General features: G+C 44.7%; 1 protein-coding gene and 1 non-coding gene across 4 annotated transcripts; both read right to left on the bottom strand.

The window, feature by feature from the left end:
• Positions 1 to 523: 523 nt before the first annotated feature.
• RILPL2 (Rab interacting lysosomal protein like 2) lies at positions 524 to 27,054 on the bottom strand. Of its 3 annotated transcripts, none has more exons than XM_006041409.4 (4): positions 26,462 to 26,941; positions 17,550 to 17,701; positions 10,438 to 10,551; positions 524 to 1,048 (listed from the first exon to the last, which is right to left on the bottom strand). In XM_006041409.4, exons 1-4 carry the CDS (start codon positions 26,783 to 26,785, stop codon positions 1,018 to 1,020), a joined length of 621 nt encoding a protein of 206 aa, XP_006041471.1. In that variant the 5' UTR covers positions 26,786 to 26,941; the 3' UTR covers positions 524 to 1,017. The 3 variants fall into 3 exon arrangements, with proteins under 3 accessions (XP_006041471.1, XP_025123562.2, XP_006041472.1); XM_025267777.3 differs by having other exon boundaries at positions 975 to 3,176; positions 26,462 to 27,054; XM_006041410.4 differs by lacking the exon at positions 524 to 1,048 and adding an exon at positions 9,356 to 9,874 and having other exon boundaries at positions 26,462 to 27,054.
• Positions 10,676 to 10,787, bottom strand: LOC112580053. Its single transcript, XR_003104408.3, has one exon. It is a non-coding gene; the product is annotated as a U6 spliceosomal RNA (small nuclear RNA).
• Positions 27,055 to 27,620: the final 566 nt, after the last annotated feature.

Below are 27,620 nucleotides of genomic sequence, written 5' to 3' on the forward strand. Positions count from 1 at the left end.
ATATATACATATCTCCACATACGCAGATTGTGCAGTACTGTGGTGTTTACTGGGCTTCCCTGATAGCTCAGTTGCTAAAGAATCCGCCTGCAATGCAGGAGACCCCAGTTTGATTCCTGGGTCGGGAAGATCCACTGGAGAAGGGATAGACCACCCACTCCAGTATTCTTGGGCTTCCCTGGGGGCTCAGCTGGTAAAGAATCTGCCTGCAATGTGGGAGACCTGGGTTCGATCCCTGGGTTAGGAAGATCCCCTGGAGAAGGGAAAGGCCTGGAGAATTCCATGGGCTGCATAGTCCATGGAGTTGCAAAGAGTCGTACATGACTGAGAGATTTTCACTTTCAATTTCATGGTGTTTACTACAGAAAAACATCCATGTGTCAGTGGACCTGCACAGTTGACCAGACTGAACTGGTCAAGAGTCAACTGTATACAGTTCACAAATTTGGAAACCAAGACTCCAAAAGGCTGAAGTACCTTACACCAGGTCACATAACTCTAAGAGGCCACTCTGAAACACAGAAAGTGTAAAAGTCATTTTACTTTAATACAAAATCATATATAGAAAGTCATATGAGCAAAATCAAATATTCACTAATATCAGTGAAGTCTTCATTGCAATGTCCACACCAGGTTTTCCTGCATCCTCTCCCCGTCCCCATTGGGCTGGTGTATTTCGCTGCTGTGTGGCAAAGACGTGGGCCCGGGGACGCAGAGCTGGTGTCCACATCTGCGTGCTTGGGGCCCCCTGGGTGGTTGAAGTGGGGCTGCAGGTGGCCCCACTGTTTTTTTCTTCTGCTTTCTCAATTTCTTTTGCCACTTCTCCTGCTGTGGCCCAGCGTTCAGGGGTGTTCAGTTCTGCAGCCGGGGAGAAAGCTTCACCCCTTCCTCCTCGGACGGCTTTGAGGGGAAGCGAAGAAGCAAGTGCAGTGGGTATGCGTGGCACCAAGAGATGACTGTGGAAGTTGTCTTTGTGGGTGGTCCTCCGTGTCTGAGAACGCAGTCATGGCCTCAGGTCTAGGTCTGCTTCCCCGATCGGAAAGAGAACCTGGGTCGGGGCAGGAGGTGGGAGGTCAGAGGAAACAGAGCGCTGTAGCGGGGGGTGCACAACCCCCTGCAAATTCTGTAAGCAGCTCCTGCAGGCCATTCACCCAAAAGTTTATTTCTTAAGAGCTCATTATGCAATAGGCACTGTTCCAGGGCTTTCCGTCTACTAGCTCATTTCACACTAATAACAGCATGAGGATGTTGAGTATAGTCAATATCCCCATTTTACAGATGAGCAAACTGAGGTTCTGGGAGGTTAAGTAACAGGCCCAAGGTCACACAATTTTGTCTTGGAACTGGGAGTTGGGCCCAGAAGCCCACTTAACCACTGTGCTAGACTGACAAACGGAGTCTGGAATGTTTTTGTTTTCATTTTAAGTGGTTTTTATTGTAGAGGAAACGGTAACTTCTCAGTGTTCCCTACAATGATAAAATGAATAATGACTAATATGTAAATTCTTGGATATAACAGATAACACATATAAAGATATCCCTGAAGCATGAACGCCAAACTTTCAGTCCTCCTGATGCACTAGACACGTGGGGGTGATCACAAAGTACAGTGTCAATGCTAGCTCAGGTTGTCGGAAAGACGCAAAGATGGCCAGTGAGCTGAGAAGTCAGTGATGGGGATACAGGCTCTTGCTTCTAGTCAGACAAGCCCCAGTCCCAGCCCCGCTAGCAGCTCTGCCGGCAACGGCAGGGGTGAGCCCTTGACTCATGTGTGGATACAGGCGATAGGGCACATCCACCCTCCCCCTGAACCTAAGTATACCACCTCCCAACCCCCACTTCCCTGCCTCAGGAAATGACATCACCCCCCACCCAGTCATTCAAGCCAGGAACTGGGAGTTGTTCTCAATTCCTCTCCTGTCATCCCATCTGTTGTATTTTAGTTACCATGCCCCAAATATGTTCCTAATCCCACCACTTATCTCTTCCACTGCCACCCCCAGGCTGAGCCACCCTGATGAGCATCACAGCCTTCCTGTCTGCCCCCTCCCCCACCACCCCCACAATCCACTCACACAGCAGTCAGCATGACTGCATCACTGTGCAGAGATAAGTCATTCCTCAGCTTAAACCCTTCCAGGGCTCCCCATTGTCCTCAGGACAAAGATAAAACCCTTCTTAGCATGACCTAATTCTTCGGAAAGTCATTCATTCATTCACTCCGTAGCTTGTCTGATCATCAAGTCGTGGCCTCACTATCTTCAAACCTGTGTCTTCAGTGTTTGCTCAGTCGCTCAGTCGTGTCTGACTCTTGGCCCCGTGGACTGTAGCCCGCCAGGCTGCTCTGTTCATGGGATTCTCCAGGCCAGAATACAGGAGCAGGTTGCCATGCCCTCCTCCTGGGGATCTTCCCAGCTCAGGGATCAAACCCAAGTCTTGCATCTCCTGAATTGGCAGGGGGGATTCTTTACTACTAGTGCCACCTGGGAAGCCCATGACCTTAGGCTGGCTTACGTACATTTCATTTTTGCCATATCAGGCTCAAACTCCAATTATGTGACCCAAAGAACTCCCCAAGAAGAGAAAGAAAGAAACCAGTAGCTTATGGGTCTGGAAGCCTTGTTTCCAGTGCGATCCTCAGCCAGTGAATATCCCACATAAACACTTTCAGATCTGATACCCTCTGTAGGGTGGAGATGCTCTCTCATACATTATCTTACCACAGGAGACCCTTTCTAGGGAGAAGAAACAATTTGACTCTGTCCTATCAACGCTTCTTCACAAAGCAGTCAGAGTAAACTTTTGTTTTTTCAAAAAGATTTTATTTTTTATTCTCGGCTGCATCATGCGGCGTGTGATATCTTAGCTCTGGACCAGGGATTGAACCCATGCCTACTGCATTGGGAGCACAGAACTTTAACCCCTGGATCACCAGGGAGGTCCTTAAGCTTTTTATAGGTGAATATGGACATGTCACTCCCCAGCTTAAAACCTTCCAAGGTCTTTCCAAAGCACTTAGAATGAAATCCAAAGTCATCACTGGGATCCATGTGGCCCAGAAGGACCCAATCGCTCCCCACTCCAACCTCACCTCCCTTCTCTTTGCTGCTCCAGCCGCTATCATCTTTGCTGCACAAGCTGTCTCCAGCCTCTGGCCTTCATACCCGCTGTTCTTTCTGCCAGGAAGGCAGGGAAAACTCAGACCATTATGGTCTTTCAGAACTTAGCTTGAATGCTGCCTTTTCACAGGTGCCTTCCAGGACTCCCCAAATCTAAAGTAGCTCTTTATCGGGACTTCCCTGGCGGCCCAGCTGTTACGATTCAGTGCTTCCATGGCAGGGAGGATGGGTTCAATCCCTGGTCAGGGAACTAAGGTCCCCCATGCCTTGAGGTGAGGCCAAAAAAATTAAAAAGTAGCTCCCTATCAACCTCTCTCTTAGCACCCTATTTAATGGTCTTCAGTGCATATAGGGCCATCTGAAATGTCCTGACCAGTTCATTATCTACCTCTCCCGCTAGAATGTAAGCACCCTGAGGGCAGGGACTCTGGCTTGTTCACTCTACCCCAGCACCTAGAACAGTGCCTGCTGCACGATAGACCCTCAATAAATATTTGTTGGAGGAATAAATAAATGTGGTGTCAGGTGGTCTTGTCTGACATAGCTGTTTTCACGCAGTCATTCAAGAAAGCTTGGACTTCCCTGTGGTACAGTGGATAGGAATCTGCCTGCCATCGCAGGGAACACAGATTCCCTCCCTGGTCCGGGAAGATTCCACATGCTTTCGAACAACTAAGCCCGTGTGCCACAACTACTGCGCCCACCTGCTGCAACTACTGAAGCCTGTGTGCCTAGAGCCTGTGCTCCACAGCAAGAGAAGTCATCGCAATGAGAGGCCCATGCGCCACAGTGAGGGAGTAGCCGTGCTGGCCGCACCTAGAGAAAGCCCGAATGCAGCAATGAAGACCCAGTGCGAGCAAAAAATAAGGAAAGAAAAGAAAGGAGATAAGAAAGCCTGGCAGAGACATCCTTGGTGGTCCAGTGGTTAGGACTCCACACTTCCACTGTAGGGGGCCTGGGTTTGATCCCGGGTGAGGGAACTAAGATCCCACAAGCCTGGTAATACTTAACTAAGAAGATGCATACTCTGTGGGCTATCTGCCCCCACAGAATCATGTCCTCCCTTCTGTGGCCTGCTCTCCGCTCCAGGAGGCTGACATCTGTGGATGATCTCAACAAGCTCCCTTGTCCTCTAGCTTCTGGCTGTGCTCAGCCAATGGGAGGCACCAGCAGGAGCTGGGAGGGTGGGAGGAGAGAAGTGTAGGGATATTCAGTCCCAGCTCTGTCCCTGCCGGCCTTGTCTCACTAGCCACTGTGTGTTCCTCTTCTGAAGGCCACACTTCAGTCTGACTCCCCCAGGGCCCCTCACAGCTCCCTTTCCTCGCTCCTCTGTTGCCTGCCCCAGGGTGCTTCTCCATCCCTTATCTCTGTTCCCACATCTGTAAAATGTCCCTTCTTGAAATCTTTTCAGCCACTCCTTTTGAGTGAGCCTTGGTTTCTTGATAAACAAGAACCCTGGCTGATAGGCTCCGTGGCCTTGCAATTTTCCTCCTGGATGTCTCTCCCTGGGAAATTCACACACAAGTCCATGAGAGGACATGAATAAGCATGCAGATATTCACTGCAGCACTGTTCACAGTAGGGAGAAGGCAATCTGGGATCCCATCACTGGGGTTAGAAACAAGACGTGTGTCTACACTGCTAGGTGGATAGATCTTAAAAAACTGCTTAGGGACTTCCTTGGTGGTCCAGTGACTAAGACTTCGAACTCCCAATGCAGGGGGCCTGGTTTGATTCTCGGTCAGGGAACTAGATTCCGCAAGGTCACAATTAAGACCCAGTATATTCAAATAAGGCCCTCCCTTGTAGCTCAGGTGGTAAAGAATCCACCTGCAACGCAGGAGACCCTGTTCCAATCGCTGAGTCCGGAAGATCCCCTTGAGGAAGCCATGGCAAACCACTGCAGTTTCTTGCCTGGAGAATCCCATGGACAGAGAAGCCTGGCAGGGCTATAGTCCACAGTGTTGCAAAGTGTTGGACAGGGTTGAAGCGACTGAGCACGCATGCATGCATAGTCAAATAAAGAAAAAAAATTAAAACAAAACAAAAAAATTGCTTAATGTCCATCAAGAGATGAAGAGATAAATCAAAAGTGGTCTACATATACCATGGAATATCACCAGGCCTTAAAAATGAAAGAAATTCTGACATGTGGTGCAACATGGATGAACCTAAGAACAATGTGCTAATCATATAAGCCTGTCACAGAAGGACAAATACTGTATGTCTCCTCTTATATGAGGTCTCCAGAGTAGTCAGATTCATAAAGACAGAGAGGGGAGTGATGGTTGCCAGGGGCTGGGGGAGGGGAACTGAGCAGTTAGTGTTTAATGGGGACAGAGTTTCAGGATGGGATGATGAAAAAGTTCTGGAAATGGATTGTGGTGATAGCTGCATAAGATCATAAATTTCCTTTTTTCTTTTTTTGGCCACACCACACAGTATGTGGGATCTTAGTTCCCCGACCAGGGATCAAACCCACGCCTCCTGTAGTGAAAGTTCAGAGTCTTAACCACTGGACCGCCAAGGGAAGTCCCTGTAAACATATTGATATTTAATGCCCCTGAAAAATGGGGACTTCTCTGTTGGTCCAGTGGCTAGGACTCCACACTCCCAAGTCAGGGGCCTGGGTTCGATGCCTGGTTGGGGAATTAGATCCCACATGCCAAAACTAGGAGTTCGAATTCTGAGACTAAAGACTCCAAGTGCTGTGGCTGGGGATCCGGAGTACCTCAACTAAGGATCCTGTGTCCCACAAGGAGACCTGGTGCAGCCAAATAAAAAAGAATTTTTAAAAAATGATTAAAATGGTCTCACAGACATAGAAAACAATCTATTATGGTTACCAAAGGGGAAGTACGGGGGAGGAATAAATTAGGAGTTTAGTATTAACAGATACACACTATATATAGAATAGATAAACAACAAAGACCTACTGTACCACACATGGAGTAATATTCAATAACGTATTATAACCTACATCAGAAAAGAATATTTAAAAAGATATATATTATATATGAATAACTGAACCACTTTGCTACACACCTGAAACTAACACAACACTGTAAATCAACTATACTTCAATTTTTAAAAAACGGTTAAAATGGTAAATTTTATGTTAGGTATAACTTTTTAAAAACACTGAAGAAAAGGCTCATTCACACTCAGTTCTCAAAACCCAAAGCATTTGACCACATATTGCTTAAAGCTGTGCCGCCCAAAACAGTGGCCACTACGAGTCTTAATTGAAATATGCTGTCAGTGTGAAATATACATGAGATTTCAAGGGCTTACTATTTTTAAAAAAAGACTGTAAAATATGTCACTAATAATATTTTATAGTGATTACACGTTGAAAATGACAGTGTTTTGGAAGCATTGGATTAGTAAAACATATTACTAAAATTTTTGTAAAAAAGTGCCTGAAGAATTATTCCCTGGTGGTCCAGAGGTTAGGACTCTGAGTTTCCACTGCAGGGGGCAGGGGTTCGATCCCTAGTTGGGAACTAAGATCCCGCAGCCATGGCGCAGAAAAAAAAAAAGCCTACAAAAGAAGAGTGCCTGGTAAAAAAGAAAACAGTGACAGTGCTTAGTGAAGGGGGAAGAAAGCACTAGGAAACAGAATGAAGATGAAGTGTAAAACAAAATATCAGTTACCACTGAAAACACACCCACATAAGACAATATATACTTTTTAGAACACATTAAATACATATGAGATGGGCTGAGGGGGAGGGGAGCTGGGAAGCAGATTGCAAATGGGCGATGGAGATAAAGAAGGAATAAATAAAAGCAAGAAAAAAGAAAGCTTGTGCTGACAGCAAAGCTCATCGTGCCATGAGCTGAGAATCACTAATGGAACACTCTGTTCCTGAGGATCCAGAAAAAGAAAAATCTCTCTTCTCTCTTGAAACAAAGGCATCTTAATTAAATCTGCCCTGGGAGGTAACCCAGAATCTCTGACCCCTCAAAATTACTTCCCTGTAAAACCGGAGGCAACAGAGTCCTTACAAAATCGGTCATGGCAGTACCCCCAGGGTGAACATCTTGCCTGGCGCACAATATAGACTCAGTGAGGGTCTGTTGACTAACTAACGACCAAATAATGTGAATGGAAGTTGAGGTCCCCTCAGCCCTCCCTGGGAGGCAAGACTAATGAAGCAAGAGCTGGAGGGAGGCTGAGGACCTGATGCAACCCACAATGATGGTTCATTCGGATCACACAATTTTTATTTTTAAGCTTAAATGATTTGCCAGCATTTGGAAAACAGATTCCATGAACAAATCCGACGTCTTGGCATCGCTCAAGAATCAGAAAGTCTGTTAACAAGTTGTTCACTGGCCAGAAAGAACTGAAGGGCAAATGTCCCCACCCCACCCTACACCCCCCTCACACATCCACATGAAGTGCTTGGCCCCCGCAGGCTTTCAAGTTTGACATCCTTGACCAAAGCCGTTTCTCACTTTCGATCCAAAAGTCCAGGAGCTGGTAAACTGTCACCAGGTCATTTTCAAAGCAACCAAGACCAACAGGCTGCTTGCTTCAGCCTGGAGTTGAGGAAAGGTGTGCCTCAGTTCAGCTCAGTTCAGTCACTCAGTCATGTCCAGCTCTTTGCGACCCCATGGACTGAAGCATGCAAGGCTTCCCTGTCCATCACCAACTCCAAGAGCCTGCTCAAACTCATGTCCATCTAGTCGGTAATGCCATCCCACCATCTCATACTCTGTCATCCCCTTCTCCTCTTATCTTCCATCTTTCCCAGCATCAGGGTCTTTTCCAATGAGTCAGTTCTTCACATCACATGGCCAAAGTAGTAGAGTTTCAGCTTCAGCACTAGTCCTTCCAATGAATATTCAGGACTGATTTCCTTTAGGATGGACCGGTTGGATCTCCTTGCAGTTCAAGGGACTCTCAAGAGTCTTCTCCAACACCACAATTCAAAAGCATCAATTCTTTGGTGCTCAGCCTTCTTTATGGTCCAGCTTTCACATCCATACATGACTACTGGAAAAACCATAGCTTTGACTAGATGGACCTTTGTCAGCAAAGTAATGTCTCTGCTTTTTAATACGCTGTCTAGGTTGGTCATAGTTTTTCTTCCAAGGAGCAAGCGTGTTTTAATTTCATGGCAGCAGTCACCATCTGCAGTGATTTTGGAACCTAAGAAAATAAAGTCTGTCACTGTTTCCATTGTTTCCCCTTCTATTTGCCAGGAAGTGATGGGACCAGATGCCATGATCTTAGTTTTTTGAATGTTGAGTTTTAAGCCAGCTTTTTACTCTCCTCTTTCACTTTCATCAAGAGGCTTTTTAGTTCCTCTTTGCTTTCCACGTTGTCACCCTGCTTATCTGAGGTTATTGATATTTCTTCTGGCAATCTTGATTCCAGCTTGTGCTTCATCCAGTCTGGCATTTTGCATGATGTACACTGCATATAAGTTAAATAAGCAGGGTGACAACATACAGCCTTGATGTACTACTTTCCAAATTTGGAACCAGTCTGTTGTTCCATGTCCAGTTCTAACTGATGCTTCTTGACCTGCATACAGGTTTCTTAGGAGGTAGGTAAGGTAGGTATTCCCATCTCTTAAAGAGTTTTCAACATTTTGTTGTGATCCACACAGTCAAAGGCTTTAGCATAGTCAATAAAGCAGAAGTAGATATTTTTCTGGAATTGTCTTGCTTTTTCTATGATCCAACAGATGTAGGCAATTTGATCTTTGGTTCCTCTGTCTTTTCTGAATCCAGCTTGAACATCTGGAAGTTCTCGGTTCAAGTTCTCTGTTGAAGCCTAGCTTGGAGAATTTTGAGTATTACTTTGCTAGCATGTGAGATGAGTACAATTGTGCAGTAATTTAAACATTTTTTGGCATTGCCTTTCTTTGGAATTGGAATGAAAACCGACCTTTTCCAGTCCTGTGGCCACTGCTGAGTTTTCCAAATTTGATGGCATATTGAGTGCAGCACTTTCACAGCATCAACTTTTAGGATTTTAAATAGCTCAGCTGGAATTCTATCACCTCCACTGGCTTTGTTCATAGTGATGCTTCCTAAGGCCCACTTGACTGAACTTCACACAGGACGTCTGGCTCTAGGTGAGTGATCTCATCATCATGGTTATCTGGGTCATGAAGATCTTTTTTGTATAGTTCTTCTGTGTATTCTTACCACCTCTTCTTAATATCTTCTGCTTCTGTTAGGTCCATACCATTTCTGTCCTATATTGTGCCCATCTTTACAAGAAATGCTCCCTTGGTATCTCTAATTTTCTTGAAAAGATCTCTACTCTTTCCAATTCTGTTGTCTTCCTTTGTTTAAGAAATGGAAGAAACTAAGGTGTGCCTAGTTGTATTCATACCTGGAGTCAGAAAAGGCACATCTGGGGACTTCCCTGGTGGTTCAGTGGCTAAGACTCTGTGCTCCCAATGCCGGGGGTCTGGGTTCAATCCCTGGTTGGGGAACTAGATCCCACCTGCCACAAGTAAGAGTTCGCATCACACAACTAAGGGATCCCACATGTCATATCGAAGATTGAGGATCCTATGTGCTGCAACTGAGACCTGGCACGGCCAAATAAATACTTTTTTAAAAAAGAAGAAAAGGCATATCTCAGATTGTTGTCCAAAGTTTCCCCACATTCAATAGTCTGGGTATTCATTAAAAATCCAGATTTCTGGGCCTCCTCCTAGAACCAGCAATTTGATTTCTGAGAATCTGAACTTTAACTATCATCTCACAGTCTATGGTTTGAGGTGCTGCAACCAAAGAAACCAGGAATGAACAAAGGGGCATGAAAACAAGGGGAGTGTTCGAAGGAAACTCTCTTATGTGTCCTAATGTTGGGAGACAGGGGGCCCTCCAGAGTTGGAAGGAGAAGAGGTGATGATTTAGCCCCCGTAAACTCCAATAATTATTGCTATTGTTTTTCTTGTTTAATATTATTAGTATTATTATCTGGTTATTGTTATTATATCACAGGGAGGCAGTAGAGTGTAGAACCTGGGCTTCCTTGGGTTCCTGACTTCACTACTTACAATGTGTGTGACCTTGGGTACAGAACTTTACCCCCTGGAATTTATTTCCCCATCTGTGATTCAAGGATAACAACAGTGTCTACCTCATAGGGTCGCTGTGATGAGTCCATGAATTAATAATGTCAGGTGCTTACGCTACTGCCTAGAAGACAGCATAATACACCAGCATAGCGTTTTCATATCAGCTGCAGGACCGCCACCAGGAGAACAGGGCCTCTCCCCTCACCCCCACTCCTTCCTTTAGCGACTATTTAGTGGCAACATGGGGCAGCAAGTCAACTTACAGTTTCCTTATGATTGTCTTCTCCTCCTTGTTGCTGTTGGCATTGCTGCCCCTGGGAAAAAGAGCCTCTTTCTCTCTTCTTCCTCCTGGGCCTTCTCTTGGTGGAATCAGACCACTGGGAAAAATGAGATAAATAAGTGGGTTGTTTTATTGCAGATCTCTTATCTGTGCATCTTTGAAAGTGAAGGTTCTTTTTTTTTACAGTTTATTTATTTACATATTCATTATTATTATTATTAAAACATATGGAATGCTTTATGAAATTGCATGTCATCCTTATGCAGGATGACATCTTGCATAATCTTCTCTGTTTTGTTCCAATTGCAGTAAATGTGCTGCTGAAGTGGGCACTGAAAGTGAAGTTTCTTCGTAATTATTATTATATTAATAATGCTATCATTGAAAGCTCTAGAGTTAGATATCCTGACCCAGATCTCTGGAATCTTCCTTCCTCTTTTCCAGTGTTGATACCTCTTCTTTCCTTCTCTTATCTAATTACCATGGCTGGTACTTCAAGCTTCTCTAATTTCTAGAAATATGATCATGTATAAATTCTCTAACTCAGGGCTCCCCAACCTTCAGGCTACCGACTGGTACCTCCTGTCAGATCAGCGGTGGAATTAGATTAGAAATAAAGTGGACAAAAGTGTAAAGCTCTTGAATCATACTGAAACCATCCCCCACTCCACCCTGGTCTGTGGAAAAACTGTTTTCCATGAAACTGGTCCCTGATGCCAAAATGGTTGGGGACAGCTGCTTTAACTTAAGCCTTGATTTCCTAATTGGAAATAAAAGAATCATAAAAGTACCTGCCTTCTAGGATTGAGGGATTAAGTGAGCTAATACATGGAATTCATTCATTTAACAAATATTATTAGGCTACATAGTCTACCAAGGTATATAGACATAGCAATGAACAAAACAGATAAAATATCTTTTCTCATGTAATTTATATTCCATTGAGAAGAAAACAGTCAACAAACAAATAAGTAGAAATGTAAAAATATACAGTAAGTCAGGTGGTGCTAAGAGCTAGACTGATATTAATCAATAAGATACTGAGGTCAGGTGACCCAAAGAGATCCAGAGTATTTCCCTGGACTTGATGTACAGAACTTGGAAGAAGGCTGTTCTCTCTCACTTGCTCAACTGGGACTGCCAGCAGTCATGCTCCCTAAGATTCAGAAAAGGATTGTCTTTAATACAAGATAAGGAGGCCAACAAAGAAACAGAATCAAAGAAAGAATCAGGACTGGGGTCCCTGATTCCAACCCTGAGGTCTTAGATGCAGTTTTTTTCTTTATTTCTGAGAGCAATTCTAGGATCCTTCCTAGCTATGTGAACCAAAAAAATCTCCTTTGGTACTTTAGCTGATTTGAAATAAGATCTCTGTCACTTGCAACCAAAAGAAGCCTGACTGTGATGAAGCATTTCAATGTCTGACCCAGTAAGCTCATTAGATCCACTTAGGTATTTTGTTGTGTGTACCAACTGGTAAATTTATGCCTATGCTACAGGCATAAATTTCCCCCTTACCACAGACTGAATTATGTCCTTCCAGAATTCACATATTGGGACTTCCCTGGTAGTCCAGTGGCTAAGACTCTGAACTCCCAGTACAGGGGGCCTGGGTTCAATTCCTGGTCAGGGAACTAGATCTCACACGCTGCAACTGAGAGCTTGCATGCCAAAACTAAAGGAATCCACATGCTGAAACTAAGACCCAACACAGTCAAATAAAAACAATAAAAAATTTTAAAAAAAGTTTTAAAATAATTTGTATGTTGAAGCCCTAACCTCCGGTATTACAGTATTTGGAGACAGGGCCTTTGGAAGACAATTAGGTTTACATGAGGTTATGAGGGTGGGCCCTCATGATGGATTGCTGCTGCTGCTGCTGAGTCGCTTCAGTTGTATCCAACTCTGTGCGACCCCATAGACGGCAGCCCACCAGCCTCCCCCGTCCCTGGGATTCTCCAGGCAGGAACACTGGAGTGGGTTGCCATTTCCTTCTCCAGTGCATGAAAGTGAAAGTGAAGTCACTCAGTCGTGTCCTACTCTTCGAGACCCCATGGACTGCAACCAACCAGGCTCTCTGTCCATGGGATTTTTCAGGCAAGAATTAGTGCCCTTTTAAAAGGAGATACAGCTTTCTTTCTTTCTCATTCTCCCCACCAGCTGAGGACACAGCAATATGGCAGCTGTCTACAAGCCAGAAAGAGCCAAAACCAACCATACTGGCAGCTTGATATAAAAATTACCTTTCCCCACTACCTACAGCTATCAGTTCAGTTCAGTCGCTCAGTCGTGTCCGACTCTTTGTGACCCCATGAATCGCAGCACGCCAGGCCTCCCTGTCCAACACCAACTCCCTACAGCTATAAAACACCCTAAAACTAATTGATTTACAATAATGATGGGGGACTGCCTTGGCAGTCCAGTGGTTAAGATTCTGCCTTCCCATGCAGGAGGTGTGGGTTCAATCCCTGACTGGGGAACTAGGATACCACACATGGCACAGGGTGTAGCCAAAAGTTAAAAAAAAAAGAAAAGTGAAAACAAACAAATAAAAAACAATGATTTATGACTTCTCATGATGGCTCTATTTTTTTTTTTCCTGGCTGCTCTGCACAGCTTGTAGGATATCAGTTCCCTAACCAGGGATTAAATCCAGGCCTTTGGCAGTGAGATTGTGAAATTCAAACCACTGAAACCGCCAAGGAATTCCCAGATGGCTCTATCTCTTATGGTTGATTTGGTGGTTCTCCTAATGGTCCACTTTGGGGTTCTCAAGTGGCTGTGTTCAGTTGGTGGATCAGCTGGGGCTGTCATTTGGGACCCCTCGATTCTTCTTCATGTGACCTCTCCACGTGACTGCCTTGAGCTTCCTCATAGCATGGCAGTCTCAAGGCAGCAGTCTGAGAGCATAAACATGGAAGCTGTTAGGCCTTCGAGAGTCTTAACCTTGGAAGCCAAACAGCATCACTTCCACCACATTCAACTGGTCCAAGAAAGTTATAGGGCCATCTAGATTCAAGAAAAGGGAAAATAGACTCTACTTGTACTCTGATGAGAGGAGTGGCAAAGTCTCACTGCAAAAAGAGTACAGGATGGGAAAAACTGTTGCATCCATCTTTGGAAACAGCCTACCATAGCTGCCCTCAGTTAAAAACTATCCTTCGTATGAGCCTGGGCTTCCAAATTGATGCAGTTGCTAAGAGAACACCTCAGTTGACATGCTGGTTTCTCCAGAATATATAACACTAGAGACTAAACAGAATCCGGCTATCTGTCTATCAGCCTGCACCAGATGGGAAGTGCCCATCTGTTGTTCTCTGGGAATTCAAAACTGGAACCAACATGTGTTGCTTTATTCACTTGCAAGCTGCTTACGGCATTGGCAGTCTAGCAGTTCCTCTTTTTAATTAACTGTGTCTGAAGCACTTATTAAATGAGATGAAGGCAGGTCTTTCCATTAACGTGGTTCCAACCTCAGCGGAAGGAAGACAATTAAATTCAGTCCTTTCGGATAGGACTTTCTAAGGACATTTTTACTTTGCTGCTCTCTTAATGATATCACATTGAATGAATTTAATGAATAATATCATTGGGGGACTTCCCTGGTAGTCCATTAGCTAAGACTCTGTGTTCCCAATGCAAGGGGCCTGGGATGGATCCCTGGTCAGGGAACTAGATCCCACAAACTGCAATTAAGAGTTTTTATGTTTCAATTAAAGATCTCTCGTGCTGCAAACTCAGCACAGTCAAATTAAAAAAAAAATTTTTTGTTTGGTTTTGTTTCAGAGTACATCCCATACTTCCAAACTTTCCAAGTTTCAATGTGGTGTGATAATTAAAAGCTCAGGCTCCGATGTCAGTCTGTCTGACATCACATCTCAAGGTTGCCACCACCAGCCCAGGGACTTTGAGCAGCTACTTGACCTCTCTGACCCTTAGATCATCTTGGGGATAATATTACCCTAACTCACAGGCTTGCTGTGAACACTAATTGAAATTATGCTTGGGATACACTAAGCAGAGTTCCTGGTAAATCTGTACACAGGTCAAGAAGCCACAGTTAGAACTGGACATGGAACAACAGACCGGTTCCAAATTGGGAGAGGAGTACATTAAGGCTGTATATTGTCATCCTGCTTTTTTTTTTTTTTTTTGCTTTTTTAACTTATATGCAGAGTACATCATATGAAATGCCGGGCTGGATGAAGCACAAGCTGAAATAAAGATTGCCAGGAGGAATATCAATAACCTCAGATACGCAGATGACACCACCCTTATAGCAGAAAGTGAAGAGGAACTAAAAAGCCTGTTGATGAAAGGGAAAGAGTAGAATAAAAAGCTGGCTTAAAATTCAACATTCAAAAAACTAAGATTATGGCATCCGGTCCCATCACTTCATGACAAACAGATGGTGAAACAATGGAAACTTTATTTTATTTTCTTGGGCTCCAAAATCACTGCAGATGGTGACTGCAGCCATGAAATTAAAACACGCTTGCTCCTTGGAAGAAAAGCTATAACCAACCTAGACAGCATATTAAAAAGCAGAGACATTACTTTGCCGACAAAGGTCTGTATAGTCAAAGCTATGGTTTTTCCAGTAGTCATATATGGACGTGAGAATTGGACTATAAAGAAAGCTTAGCACCAAAGAATTGATGCTTTTAAACTGTGGTGTTGGAGAAGACTTTTGAAAGTCCCTTGGACTGTAAGGAAATCAAACCAGTCAATCCTAAAGGAAATCAGTCCTGAATATCCATTGGAAGGACTAGTGCTAAGCTGAAAACTCCAGTACTTTGGCCACCTGATGCAAAGAACTGACTCATTGGAAAAGAGCCTGATGCTGGGAAAGATGGAAGGTAGGAGGAGAAGGGGACGACAGAGGTGGTTCGATGGCACCACCGACTTGATGGACATTGAGTTTGAGCAAGCTCCGGGAGTTGGTGATGGACAGGGAAGTCTGGAGTGCTGCAGTCCATGGGGTCGCAAAGGGCCAGACACAACTGAGCGACTGAACTGATAAATATTAGTTGGCACAGGACATCCCTGTGGTCCAGCAGTTAACACTCCACGCTTCCAATGCAGGGGATATGGGTTTGACCCTGTGGAACTAAGATCCCATGTGCTCTGCAGCACCACCAATACACCAAAATGAAACAAATACTAGTTGACTGAGCCTGTGCTCTAGAGCCCGAGAGCTACAACTGCCAAGTCTATGTGCTGCATCTACTGAGGCCTGTGCACCTAGAACCTGTGCTCTGTAACAAGAGAAGCCACCACCAGGAGAAGCCCTCACGCTGAAACAGAGTAGCCCCAGCTCGTTGCAACTGAAGAAAGCCTGAGAAAAGCAGCGAAGACTCAGCACTGCCAAAAGTAAATACATAAATAAATAAGAGAAAAACAAATATTAGTAGGCAATACGTTTTTATTCTTTTGGTCTTTCCTTTGCCTGCCTCTAATGAAACCTGCTTTGCTTAACTGCAGGCTTCTCAGAATGATTCAACCACAGAGCTCCTTTATGCCGTGCCATGTGGCTTGTGGGATCTCAGTTCCCCAACCACAGACTGAACCTGGGCCACGGCAGTAAAGGTATCGAATCCTGACCACAGGACCACCAGGGGACTTCTAGAGCTTCCTTTTCAAGAAATACCTATGTAAACTAAAATATTTTGGGAAACTTGGCACAGAGGGATACAACAAAGTTCAAACCTGCTATAGCAACAACTTCCTTATTTCCTGCCTTGCTTATCCTACAATTCCTCCTGTATGCAATATTATGATTTTTTTAACTTTTTTAATACAATTTCAAACTTAGAGAAAAGGTATAATATTAGTGCAAAAACTTTCCATATACTTTTAACCCCGATCCTTCAAATGCTTATCCATGTATCTATCTACCTACCTAGCTATGCATCCATCTTTCCATCCACCGACCCATCCACCCCTGCAACTATCTACTTTCTCTCTGAACTCTCTTGAGAGTGAATTGGAGAAATCTTACCCCCTTACTCCTAAATACTTAAGTGGCTTTCCAAAGAACAAGGACTTTCTCTTACATAACCAAGTTGTTCAGTTATCAGAATCACCACATTGATCTTTTCAAATAGTGAATCAGATCTGGTCATTCCCTTGATTAAGGCAGCCCTGAGTCTTCTTGTTACATTTGCTATAAAACTAGAGCTCCTTGGTGGGGGTGGGATGAATTGGGAGATTGGGATTGACACATATACATTATTGATACTATGTATCCAATAGACAAGTAATGAGAACCTACTGTGCAGCTCTGGGAACTCTACTCAATGCTCTGTGGTGACCTAGATGGGAAGGAAATCCAAAAAAGAGGGGATATATGTATACAAATAGCTGATTCACTTTGCTGCACAGCAGAAATTGACGACACTGTAAAGCAACTATGTGTGCCAGTCGCTCAGTTGTGTCTGACTCTGCAGTTTTGTGGACTGTAGCCCTCTAGGCTCCTCTGTTCATGGAATTCTCTAGGCAAGAATACTGGAGTGGATTGCCATTACAACTATACGCCAGTAAAACAACAACAAAATAAAAAACCTAAAGCTCCTTTCTGTGGCCAACACAACCAGTGCCTGGTCTCTTCTGAACCATTGTATACCTCACAATCCAAGTTCCACCATGGTGGGTCCCCTAAATTGGCCAAATGGTTCCCACCCCAGGACCTCTGCACTTCCTGTTCTACTTTTGCCCAACCAAACTGTTACTTGGTTGGCTGCTTCTTGTCATTCACCTCAGAGGGGTCTTCCCTGTCCACCGAATCTGACACAGGCCCCTCCCAGCACTCCAGTCTCCGTCAAGTCACTTTTCTACATTCTCTCCAGCATCCACCGTGCTCATCCTGCGGGCTCATTGTAGGCTTCCTGGCTGAGTGCCTATCTTCCTGCTAGCCTAGCACGGACTTCCTATTTTATTTCCCGCTCTACCCTCAGTGCCGAGAATAGATTCCAGCATAGAGTGGGTCTCCAGCAAGCTGACTGGACAAACATCAGAACAGATAGGTAACATATCAAGGAGTTCCAGACAGGATCTGGGTCTGCAGAGTAGGAGCCCCAGGGCAGCAGGGCCCACCTCTTATAGCACTGCAGCTCTTCCTGCACCACCAGCAGCTGTGACTTGAGCTTGTTGCGCTCCTGAAGCACGTCCCTCAGCTCCTGCAGAGTAAAGCGTGGTCGGTTGGGATCTGTCAGGTCAACCACCATTTTGTCTGGTCCCAGGTTCACCTGTAAGAAAGGACATCACTTGTACATTTTACCCCATGAGGATGGACTTTCCATCCAAGAAAGGAAAGTTCTCTTGTTCTGTTACTCCCAGGGACCTGATGAGGTGAGGCACCACCCGCTGCAAGTGTTTGGTTGATAGTAAAGAGTCTGGGAATTCCCTGGCAGTCTGGTGGATAGGACTCTGTGCTTTTGTTAGGACTCTGGGCCCTGGGGTGATCCCTGGCTGGGGAACTAAGATCCTCTTTAAAAATTTTTTAAAGAAGCAGCAGCAGCAAGAGTTCTAAGTACTATTCTCCAAGAAAGGAGCCAGGGCTCCTTGGAGAGGGGCTGAGTCTAGGGCTGGAGCAGGGCAAGTCCAAGTTTAGTCTGGAATATTCCATTGTGTAAGGGATGGAGACAGAGCAAAAGGACATAATTCAAAGGCGCTCCTACTGGCCAAACTGAACAATCTGAGTAACAACATTAATAGCAAGAATGGATAATAAGCCATCAAATAATAAGAGGAGGACTCAGGAATCTATACTTTTTTTAATTTAATTAACTAATTAATGGGGATCTAATAGCTAACTTTATATGTCAACCTACTGGGCTAAGGAATACCCAGATAGTTGGTTAGCCCATTATTTTGAGGTGTGTGTGAAGGTGTGTTTTGGAAGAGATCAGCATTTGATTTGGTGATCTAAGTACAGCAGAGGGATCCCCCCAGTGTGGGTGGGCATCATTAAGGGCCCGAATAGAACAAAAAGGTGGAGAGAGGGTGAATTCACTCCCTGCTTGAGCTGGGACATCCTTCTTCTCCTGCCCTTTAGCACTGCACATCAGTGCTCCTGGTTCTTGGGATTTCGAACTGTCCCAAACCAGGACTTTTACCATCAGCCCCTGAGACAAGCCTTCCAACTTGGACTGAATTATGACACCAGCTTTTTTGGTTCTATAGCTTGCAGACATCAGATTGTGGAACTTCTCAGCCTCCATAACCCCCTGAGCTGATTCCTATAATGAATATTCTCATCTATATCTATAGCTACATCTATATCTCCTCTTGTTCTATTTCTCTGACTAATACACTGGGAAGGAAGGGAATCTGTACTTTACAGCAGAATGCCAATTAATATTTATTTATTTATTTGACTGCACCAGATCTTAGGTGAGGCACAGGGGATCTTTGATCTCTCCTGTATCATGCAGGATCTTATAATTGTGGCATGTGAACTCTCAGTTGCAGCAAGTGAACTAAGAGTTGCAGCATGCGGGATCAGCATGGGGGATCTACTTCCCTGGCCAGGGATCAAAGCCCAGACACCTGCATTGGGAGCAGAGTCAACCACTGGACCACCAAGGAGATCCCTGGAATGCCAATTAATGTGTAGAAGATGATAAGAGTTAGAAAATCCTTTTGCAACCAATTTAGTAATAATTGATTCAGGCAAGACTAATGAATGGATCTAAAACCATTGGGTGAAAATTTGTCGGAGAACAGGATATTTTACAGTTTCAAAGTATTTTCCCATAGGCTACTTGCAGAAATTTTGTAGACAACACTTTAACCAAGGGCTAGAAGTTACCATCACCAAACATCACCAATGACGACAAACTGAATCAGGCACCTTCTGATCCAAGACACTGAGAAGGATATAGCATCACTTGAGTGATAACCCTGCTAAACATGTGTTACTTGTTTAAAAATGAATCTAACTATGAGGAGACACCAGAACAAGCTCAAGTTGAAGAACATTCTACAGACACTGATACATAATATATTCAAAAATGTCAATGTCACGAAAGACAAGGAAAAGCTGAGGAACTGCTCCAGACTAAAGATGACTAAAGAGAGGTGTCCTACTTCCCTGGTGGGTCCAGTGGTTAAGACTCCGAGCTCCCACTACAGGGGGCAAGGGTTCGATCCCTGGTTGGGGAATTTAAGATTCCGCATGCTTAGAGGTGCAGACAAAAAAAAAAAAGAGAGAGAGAGAGAGATTTCCTAAAGATACTGTACAACTCTATACTAGATTCTGTATCAGAAAAAAAAAATGCTATAAAGGTCATTATTATGAATTTTGAATAGGGATGGCATTTAGATCTTAGTATTCTACCAACTTTTCCCCCTGAATTTGATCATTTATTGTGGTTATATAACAGTATGTCTAGGAGATACACACGAAAGTATTTAGTATTTAGGGTGAAAGATCCTAATCTTTTACTAACTCTGCAGCTAACATAATGTCTGCTCAAATAGCTGGGCAGACTTTGAATGAGTAAATAATGTGTATATACATATGTGTATATTGACATTGACATTGAAGTCGCTCAGTCATGTCCGACTCTTTGTGACCCCATGGACTATTCCTCTGTCCATGCAATTTTCCAGGCAAGAGTACTGAAGTGGGTTGCCATTTCCTTCTCCAGGAGATCTTCAGGACCCAGGGATTGAACCCGGGTCTCCCACATTGTAGGCAGACGCTTTACCGTCTGAGCCACCAGGGAAGTCTCATGTGTATATGGGTGTCTATACTTCAGTCTGTATATCTTTTTTTTGGGGAGGGGGGGCTGGACTATGCGGCACGCAGGATCTTAATTTCCCTACCAGGGACTGAACCCACACCCCAGGCAGTGGAAGCAGGGAAGTTTCAGTGTCTATTTCTGTTCTCTTAAAAATAATTTTATTTATTTTTGGCTGTGCTTGTCTTTGTTGCTCTGCATGGGCCTTCTCTAGTTTTGGCAAGTGGGAGCTACTCCCTAGTTGCAGTGCTCCAGCTTCTCATTGCAGTGGCTTTTCTTGTTGTGGAGCACAGGTTCTAGGCTTCAGTCGTTGTGGTGCATGGGCTTAGCTGCTTCGCAGCATGTTGAATCTTCCCAGACCAGGGATCAAACCCACATCCCCTGCATTAGCAGGCAGACTCTTAACCACTGAACCACCAGGAAGTCCCAGTGTGTATTTCTTAAGACATACTATACACACACACAAACACACATCTCCACACACCTGAATACAACAACTGAATCAGGGTGAAAGGTATACAAGTGTTCATTGCACTTGTCTTGCAACTCTTCCATAGGTTTGACATTGTTTCAAACTGAAGTTAAAATGAAGCAAATATTTAAAGACAACCTAAATGTTCACTAGCAGAAGTCTAGTTAAATAAATGGAGGCACAACCATACTCGGGAATATTCTACAGGGGACAAAGAGAATGAGGCAGACCTCAAAGAGAAAGGCAGTAGTGCCCACATTCCTCCTCTTGGACTGACAAATATCAGTGGTGTTTGAGGAAACACTGTCGTAAAAGCTGTTGGGAAACTGGCTCCTTCACTGACTGCAAAGGGAGCCAATCACTTTATCCCCTTTAGAATACAATTTGGCAACAGTTCCTGGTGGCACCAGGCTTCTCTCGTGGCTCAGATGGTAAAGAATCCACCTGCAATGCAGGAGACCCAGGTTCGATCTCTGGGTTGGGAAGATCCCCTGGAGAAGGGAATGGCAACCCACTCCAATATTCTCTTCTGGAGAATCCCATGGACAGAGGAGCCTGGTGGGCTACAGTCCATGGGGTTGCAAACAGTCAGATACAACTGAAGTGACTTAGCACGTATACACATTAAAATGTCAAATGCCTTTCCTTTGACCCAGTGAGTCCACTTCCTCTACATATTCAGGGGCCAACTGGTACAGATCAGACTAACCCACTGAGGCTCGGGCTCAGAGCAAATGATTGGAAAACAAAGGTCTTTTAATAGGAAACTGGTTAAAGGAGAGATTCTTAACATTTTTGTGTTCTACAAACCTTTTTTGGCAGTCTGATAAAGCTCATCTGGATTCCATCTCAGAATAATGATCTTAAATGTATAAAACAAAAGGCATAGGATTACAAGGAAACCAACTAAGATAACATACACTCATCAAAATCTAAAAATAAATATGTGATCCCGAGACCTGCTCCTTCATTAAACACAATGTAGCTACATGTCCAATAAGATACAGAACAAAAACAAAGTTTTGAGATACATACTACATTGTAATGGGATATGAAAATACCTGTGATTTCCATTGATGATTGTCACAGGTACTACTGATAATATTACTGTGGTTTGTTTTCTACATTCATGATTTTTTTTAATTTATTTATTTTTAATCAAAGGCTAATTGCTTTACAGTATTGTGTTGATTTCTACCAAACATCAACATGAATGCATTCATGATTGAATAAAGTGGTACTACATTTCATCTGGAGGCTGGTGAAAATAAAAATATAATTTCTTCCCATGCAAGTTCATGGATCTCATGGATTAGACTCATAATCTAGGGGAACAGGGCGGAGCAGGGTTCCAAAAACTCCAAGCTGAGAACCCTCAGGTTGAACAATTGATATTACTGTACAATGGAAGTTTCCAAAAGCCATTAAAAGATGAGGAAGTAGAGATTTTGCTGGTGATCCAGTGGCTAAGACTGAGCTCCCAATGCAGGGGACCCAGGTTTGATCTCTGGTCAGGGGACTAGACCCCACAGGCCACGCTAAAAATCCTGCATGCAACTAAGACCTGGTGCAGCCAATAAATAAATAAATACATTAAAAAAAAAGATGAGGAAGCTCTTTATATTCTGACTTAGTACCACTTTCATGCCATATTAAGTGAAAATAAGCAAGGGGCAGAACAGGGCATATATTATCATACTATCTGTGTGAATAACAGAAAACTATATTCATATCTGCTTGTGTTTGCATGAAGTATCTCTGGATACTTTAAGAAACTGATTGCTTAAATTTTTTCTGAGGGGATATGAGAGCTTTTCCAAAGCAAATACTTTTGTAACTTTTGAATTTTGAACTTAAATTTTTAAAAAAAAAGGGAAAAAAAATCTCACACCTATTAGGATGGCTACTGTAATCAAACAAACAAAATACAAAATAACCAGTGTTGGCAGGACTTCCCTGATGGTCCAGTGGTTAAGACTCTGTGCTTTCACTGCAGGGGACATGGGCTGATCCCCTTGTGGCTCAGATGATAAAGAATCCACCTGCAATGCTGGAGACCTGGGTTCAATACCTGGGTTGGGAAGATCCCCTGGAGAAGGGAAAGGCTACCCACTCCAGTATTCTGGCCTAGAGAATCCAATGGACTATATAGTCCATGGGGTCACAAAGAGTTGTACACAACTCAGTGACTTCCACTTCACTTGACTTCACAAGGAATATCCCACATGACATATGGTGTGGCCAGAAAAAAAAAAAAAAGACAAACAAGCTTTGGTAAGGATGTGGGAAAACTGAAATTCTTGGGCACAGTTGATAGAATGTAAAATGGTGAAGTCACTATGAAAAACTGAATGGCTGATCCTTTAGAAATTAACAACAGAATTATCACATGATACAGCAATTCCACTTTTGGGTATATACCCAAAAGTCTTGAAAGCAGGTGCTTGAAGACTGATTTATAGATCCATGTTCAAAGAAACAATATTTATACAGATCACGAGGTGGAAGCAGCCCACGTGTCCATTGACAGATGGATAGACAAACTGGTGAATCCCTACAATGGAATATTATACAGCCTTAAAAAGGAAGGAGATTCTGACACATGTCACAACATGGAGGAACCTTGGGACATGAAGTGAAATAATAAGTCAGTGGCAAAAGAGCAAAAATCATCTGATTCTACTTATATGAAGTACCTAGAATAGGTAAATTCACATAGACAGAAAGGAGAACAGAATTACCAGAGGCGCAGGGGAGAAGGGAAATTTGGAGTTAGTGGTTAGTGGGCACCGAATTTCAGTTTCGCAAGATGGGCATTTTGGAGGACGGTGGTGATGTTGCATAATAATGTGAATTGACTTAATGTCACTGAACTCTGTTCTGAAAAATGATTAAGATGGTAAATTTCACCTCTACTTTACCACAGCTAAAAATAGTAATTAAAAAAACAAGAAGAAAAAAAAAAGACAGGGGCATATTTTTATAAACTGTCTAGCGGCATTAAATATTCATTCTTTCTGCCTTTTCCCCCACGCTTGTTCTCAAGACTATGGTTTGGGAGGAAAATGTGCTAGCTCATCTGGGGCTAATGAAGCTTGTCTGCTACGCCCCAGGCAGAAAATGGCCCGGGCCCTGCGCAAACCACACTGTTTACGATCCATCATGGGTCTATCTTTGTGCCTGGAGTTGGAGATGACAGGAAACAAGCGCAAAATGTGAGCTGAGGGATCTTGGGCAAGTCATTTAACTGTTCTTGAATCTCAAAAGTCAGGCTTCTAATGATATTCAACCATCTCATATGACAGATCCTAAAGAAGAACCTCCTCTACAAATAGCACTGTCACCGTGACTGATGAGTAGGTGAAGGAAAAGGGTACCAACAAAGCTACCAGAAATCTTCACTCTTCCCTGTGAATTTCAGCCACCCTGTTTCTGTTGTCTTTTCATGGCGCGCTTCTCGGTCTGTAATCCTGTGGGCTGGTTTTGAAGGTCTGTGTGTCTCGCTTCTCCCACTAGTTGTGAGGTTCCGTGAAGGCAGGGACCTTGTCTAATTTAGCTCCATAGCTCCAGGGCCCTCACAGTGTAGTCACTCATCCATGTCACCACAAGTAAAGTTACAGGTCTGTACCTCAGCACGGTGTGGTTAAGACTAGCATCTCTGAGGACTTCCCTGATGGCTCAGTAGACAAGAATCTGCCTGCCAATGCAGGAGACATGAGTTTGATCGATCCCTGGTCTGGGAAGATTCCAGATGCCCTGGGGCAACTAAGCCTGTGCTTCACGATGGGAGAAGCCGCCTCAAGGAGAAACCTGTGCACCGCAGCTAGAGAGTAGTCCCTGCTCGCTGCAAATAGAGAAAGCCCTCAAGAAGCAATGAAGACCCAGCACAGCCAAAAAAAGAAAACCAGACTAGCATCTCTGAACTAAAATCCTGCCTCCACCTCTTACTTGCTCCAAGTCCTTGGCAGATTACTTAATCGTTCTATGTCTCCGCTTCTATAAAACGGGAATAATAATAGTATGAGGATCAAATGAAATAATTCACTTGAGGAAGTTTTTAAAACTGTAACTGGAAACCTACTAGAGAGTTGTGATATTAATTTAGTGAGTTGCAAAATAATTTAAAAATTCATAAAAATAGAATAGGAAAGTATGACTATATATCATGTTTAGTAAGGGTGAGTTAGGATAAATTGTTTCTTGAAACTTTTTGTTTCATCAGTTCTGAATATTGATGCAAAATGTAATTTTGTAAAATGGGGGTATAACATATATACAGAAATATGCACTAATCTTGAATTTATAGCTTGATGATTTTTACCATATGTGTATACCCAAGTAACCACACCCAGATTAGTTCCCTATATATTTCCTTCTTGTTCTCTCCCACTCTCCCATCCTGGGGTTACCATCAACCTGTCTTCTATAAGTAAAGATGGGACTTCCCTGGTGGTCCAGTGGTTAAGACTCCACACTACTAATATAGGGAGCTTGGGTTTGATCCCTGATTGGTGAACTTAGAATCCACATGCCACCTGGTGCAGTCAAAAAATTTATATAAAGATTACTTTGCCTATTCTTGAATTCTATGTACAGGAGGCTCTCTTTTGTACCTGGCTTCTACCTCTCAGTGCAATATCTGTGAGATTCATCCATATAGTTGAGTGTTTCAGTACCTTCTCATTGTTGTGTAGTATTTCATACCACAAGTTAAAAAATCCATTCCTCTGTTCCATCTGGATTCCCAATTTGACACAATTATGAATAAAACTGCCCTGGATATTCTTGTACATATTTTTCTGTGGTCATAAGCAGTAATTTCTCTATAGTTAAAATGTATCTCTTACTCCAGGTCAAAGATTCTCAAATCATGAAACCTGGACCAAGAGCGCCTGTATCATCTTGGAACCTGTGAAAAGTTGTAGATTCTAGGTCCCACTGCAGACCTACTGAGTTGGAAACTCTGGGACTGGGGCCAGCCAATCTGTGTTTTAATCACTCAAGGTGATTTTGATGCCTGCTAAAAGCTTGAAATGCCTGCTTCCCTGGTGGCTCAGATGGTACTGAATCTGCCTGCAATGCAGGAGGCCCGGGTTCTATCCCTGGGTGGGGAAGATCCCCTGGAGAAGGAACTGGCAACCCACTCCAGTATTCTTGCCTGGAGAACCCCATGGACAGAGAAGCCTGGCCGGCTACAGTCCATGGGGTCGCAAAGAGTTGGTCATGACTGAGCGAGTAACACAGTAAAGCTTGAGAACCACTGCTCAAGGTCCCCATCAACCTGTCTTCTGCAAGTAAAGATGGACTTCCCCGGTGGTCCAGTGGTTAAGACTCTGCCCTTCCCTCTTCCGCAGGAAGCCTCTGCTTTAGAACATACTCAGTGCACGGCCCAGCACCTAGTAAGTGCTCAGTTAATGTTACCTATCATAAAGCTTCTGGGCTTCCCAGGTGGAGCAGTCGTAAAGAATCCACCTGCCAATGCAGGAGACATAAGAGATTCAGGTTCGATCCCTGGATTCCTTGGAGGAGGGCATGGCAACCCACTCCAGGATTCTTGCATGGAAAATCCCATGGACAAAGGAGCCTGGTGGGCTACAGTCCATGGGGTCGAAAAGAGTCAGACAAGACTGAGCAACTGAGCACACACAACACTTCTAAACTGAGGACTGGATACTCGTGGGGAGTTGTTTTGAGGGGTTTGGATGTTCAAGAGAGGTAAGCGGCCCCCCTCCCACTGGGAGCTCCCTGCACCCCGCCCCCGGGGCGAGTCCCCGCTCTCCCGCACTCACCTCCCTGCCGGCGGCCGAGCCCTCTCTCCGCAGCCCCTCCACCTCCTTCCTGAGGTTGTCCCGCTCCATTCTTAGCTCCTCCACCGTCAGGTTCCCTTCATTCACCAGCGTCTCCAGCATCTCCAGGACGCGGACGATCTTGAACTGCAGTTGTGTCACCCGGGGGTCACTGCCCAGGGCCATCAGCTCACGGCCCATCACGTAGGAGATGTCATATACGTCCTCAGCGGTCAGCTGCAAGGGGCTCTTGCCCAGAGCCCCCTCGGGTCCCGCCTCGTCCTCCTCCTCTTCCTCTTCTTCCTCTCTCAAAGGGGGCTCCTCCATGGCGGCCCAGACCCCTACAGCCTCCGGAGCTGCTTTCTCGGAGTCTGCGAACGTTCAACTTCCTCCAGCACAGAAAACTTTCCGCTCGCTGGGCCGAGGACCCTGCCGGGCCCGGGGGCGGGGGAAAGTGGCCCAGAAGCGGCCAATCAGCGCCGCCGAGGGGTGGGCCCGGGAGGTGGGGGCGTCTGTGGAGGCCACGCAGGGCGGCTCGCAGGCCCGCGCTCCGGTGCACCGTCCACCCCGAAGTCCGTACAGGAGTGCGGGCTGCAGGATACGGTTCTGAGCACGAAAGGACAAGAGGAAGGGAAGGCAGGGGAGAAGAGGAACAGAAAGGTTAAAGGGTGACTGTGGTCGCTCCCAGCCAGAGAGCGGCTGCAGACCGGGGGAAGGGCAGCGCCCCCCAGCTCCGCCCCTTGGTAACGGCGACCGCGGAAGCCGGGTTTCCACGGAGACGGGGGCGGGGTTTCCACCGCAGCCTGGGAAAGAGGCTAAAAAAGCACACAGCTTTTCCCTTGCTGCACTCGGGCCTTCCAGCCATAGAATTTGCATGGTATGTGGAGGCAGATCCGGTCTCTGAGAGTATTTTCTGCGGCAAAGCGGGAAAACAGCAGAAGGTGGCAGCTCCAGGAAGTCCGGAGATCTGGACTGCGTAGAGCTTTCAGGCCCACTGTCACCTGGACCTGCAGCATCTGACCCTCAGTAAACTGGAGATTTCCCTGCTCTGTGCACCTGGCCCTCTCCTGGGATCCACCACTTGTCCAGCGTATGGCCTTGGAGAGTTGCTTAACTCCTCCTAAACCTCACTTTGCTGCTAAGTCGATTCAGTCGTGCCCGA

The sequence above is a fragment of the Bubalus bubalis genome, chromosome 17 (assembly GCF_019923935.1).
Source record: "Bubalus bubalis isolate 160015118507 breed Murrah chromosome 17, NDDB_SH_1, whole genome shotgun sequence".
NCBI classification, from domain to species: domain Eukaryota; kingdom Metazoa; phylum Chordata; class Mammalia; order Artiodactyla; family Bovidae; genus Bubalus; species Bubalus bubalis.